A 1710-nucleotide genomic window follows, 5' to 3' on the forward strand; every position below is an offset into this window, starting at 1 on the left:
AATGATCTGCGCCAGATCTTGACCTGCTCCTCTCCGTGCTTGGCTGCCGTCTCTGCCTTGTTCAGACCAGTCAGACCACCGTAGTGACGTTCATTCAGACGCCAGGTGCGCACTACAGGCAGCCACATCTGGTCTGTGACCTCCATGATGGTCCACAGAGTCTTGATAGCGCGCTTCAGAACGGAGGTGTAGCACACATCAAACTTCATGCCTGCATCTTTGATGGCTTGAGCACCACGCTTTGCTTCCTCCAGACCCTTTTCACTGAGGTTTGCATCAAACCAGCCACAGAAACGGTTCTCCTGGTTCCAGGAGCTCTCGCCATGGCGTACAATCACTAGACGATGAGCAGCAGCCATTTTGAAAGAATTTGGGTTTCACTACAGTATTTTCCAGACTAAACCCACCAAACAGCCCTCCTTGCTGTTGTGCACACACTCTGTTACAGACAGTGAGCCCTGCGTGCCTATGCTTTGCTCTTTTTATAGCATTCCGGTATGTGGCCTGTCATATATGTCATATCTATTCAGCTTTGAACCAATCACAGTGTTCCACTTTCAGAATGACAGTTGAACTTACCTATTGACTCTCATTTGTAAGGGGGCGGGCCGGATATCTATCTACTGCTCTAAGGGCAGAGGTCGTGAAGAGATTCAAAATAGCAACATGACTTTTAAACTGAGAAGTGTGGAATAAAAGTGCAAAGATCAGAGTAAGCCTTAGATCTCAGAAGCTAGAGGCCATCAGTATACACTGTAGCTCAAATGTAGAGAGAGAGAATGTAGAGGCCACATAATGTAGAGTACATCAGGAGTTTCCAGGCTGAGGATTTAAGTATCCTGTTAATATTTTAATAGCTAGCTATAATGAACTTCTTAATGTCATAAAGTATTATGTACTGTATATAATGTTTTATTAAAGAAATTAACATATGTGTTTATGCAGCATTTATATGTGAGTGTCTGTTTACAATTTAAAAAAATCATTTAGTTTATTTGTGTTATATTATGAAGTTCATTATCACTAGTTATTAAAGTGTTAATGCTATTTAATGCTAAACACTATTTAATCCTAATTTAGACACACACGCACACGCACACGCACACGCACACGCACACACACACACACACACACACACACGTCTGGTTTGCTATCCTTTTGGGGACTCTCCATAGGCGTAATGGTTTTTCTACTGTACAGACCGTATATTCTATTGCCCTACACCAACCCTACACCTAAACCTACCCCTTACAGGATACTTTCTGCATTTTTAGATTTTCAAAAAACTTCATTCTGTGTGATTTATTAGCTTGTTTACCCGTGGGGACCTCAATTTAGGTCCCCACCATGACACGAGTCCCCATGAGTCTGTGTGTATTCAGGTTTAAGTCCCCACCAGAATAGAAAAACAGGTACACACACACACACACACACACATATATATATATATACACACACACACGTCTGGTTTGCTAACTTTGTGGGGACATTCAATAGGTGTAATGTTTTTTTATACTGTACAAACTGTATTTTCTATTGCCCTACACCAACCCAACACCTAAACCTACCCCTCACAGAAAACTTTGAGCATTTTTACAAAATAATAATAAAAAATAAAAAAACTAATTTTGTATGATTTATAAGCTTCTGTGCCCATGGGGACCTCAATTTAGGTCCCCACGGTGACACAAGTCCCCATGAGTTGGTGTG

At 41.5% G+C, this 1710-nt stretch overlaps 1 protein-coding gene across 3 annotated transcripts in view; it reads right to left on the reverse strand.

Annotated features, from left to right (window-relative positions):
* LOC107722829 (phosphoglycerate mutase 2-like) overlaps window positions 1-470 on the reverse strand; it is a 2826-nt gene extending 2356 nt beyond the window's left edge. The window contains exon 1 of one of the 3 annotated variants that reach the window (XM_016531319.1): window positions 236-470. In XM_016531319.1, coding sequence (XP_016386805.1) covers window positions 236-359 — 124 coding nt within the window. In that variant the 5' untranslated portion in view covers window positions 360-470. Of the gene's footprint in view, window positions 1-15 lie in introns of all 3 variants that reach the window. The other 2 variants (XM_016531317.1, XM_016531318.1) reach the window with 2 other exon arrangements.
* Window positions 471-1710: the final 1240 nt, after the last annotated feature.

This window comes from Sinocyclocheilus rhinocerous, unplaced genomic scaffold, assembly GCF_001515625.1.
Source record: "Sinocyclocheilus rhinocerous isolate Xijiao unplaced genomic scaffold, SAMN03320098_v1.1 scaffold1055, whole genome shotgun sequence".
Classification (NCBI taxonomy): Eukaryota; Metazoa; Chordata; class Actinopteri; order Cypriniformes; family Cyprinidae; genus Sinocyclocheilus; species Sinocyclocheilus rhinocerous.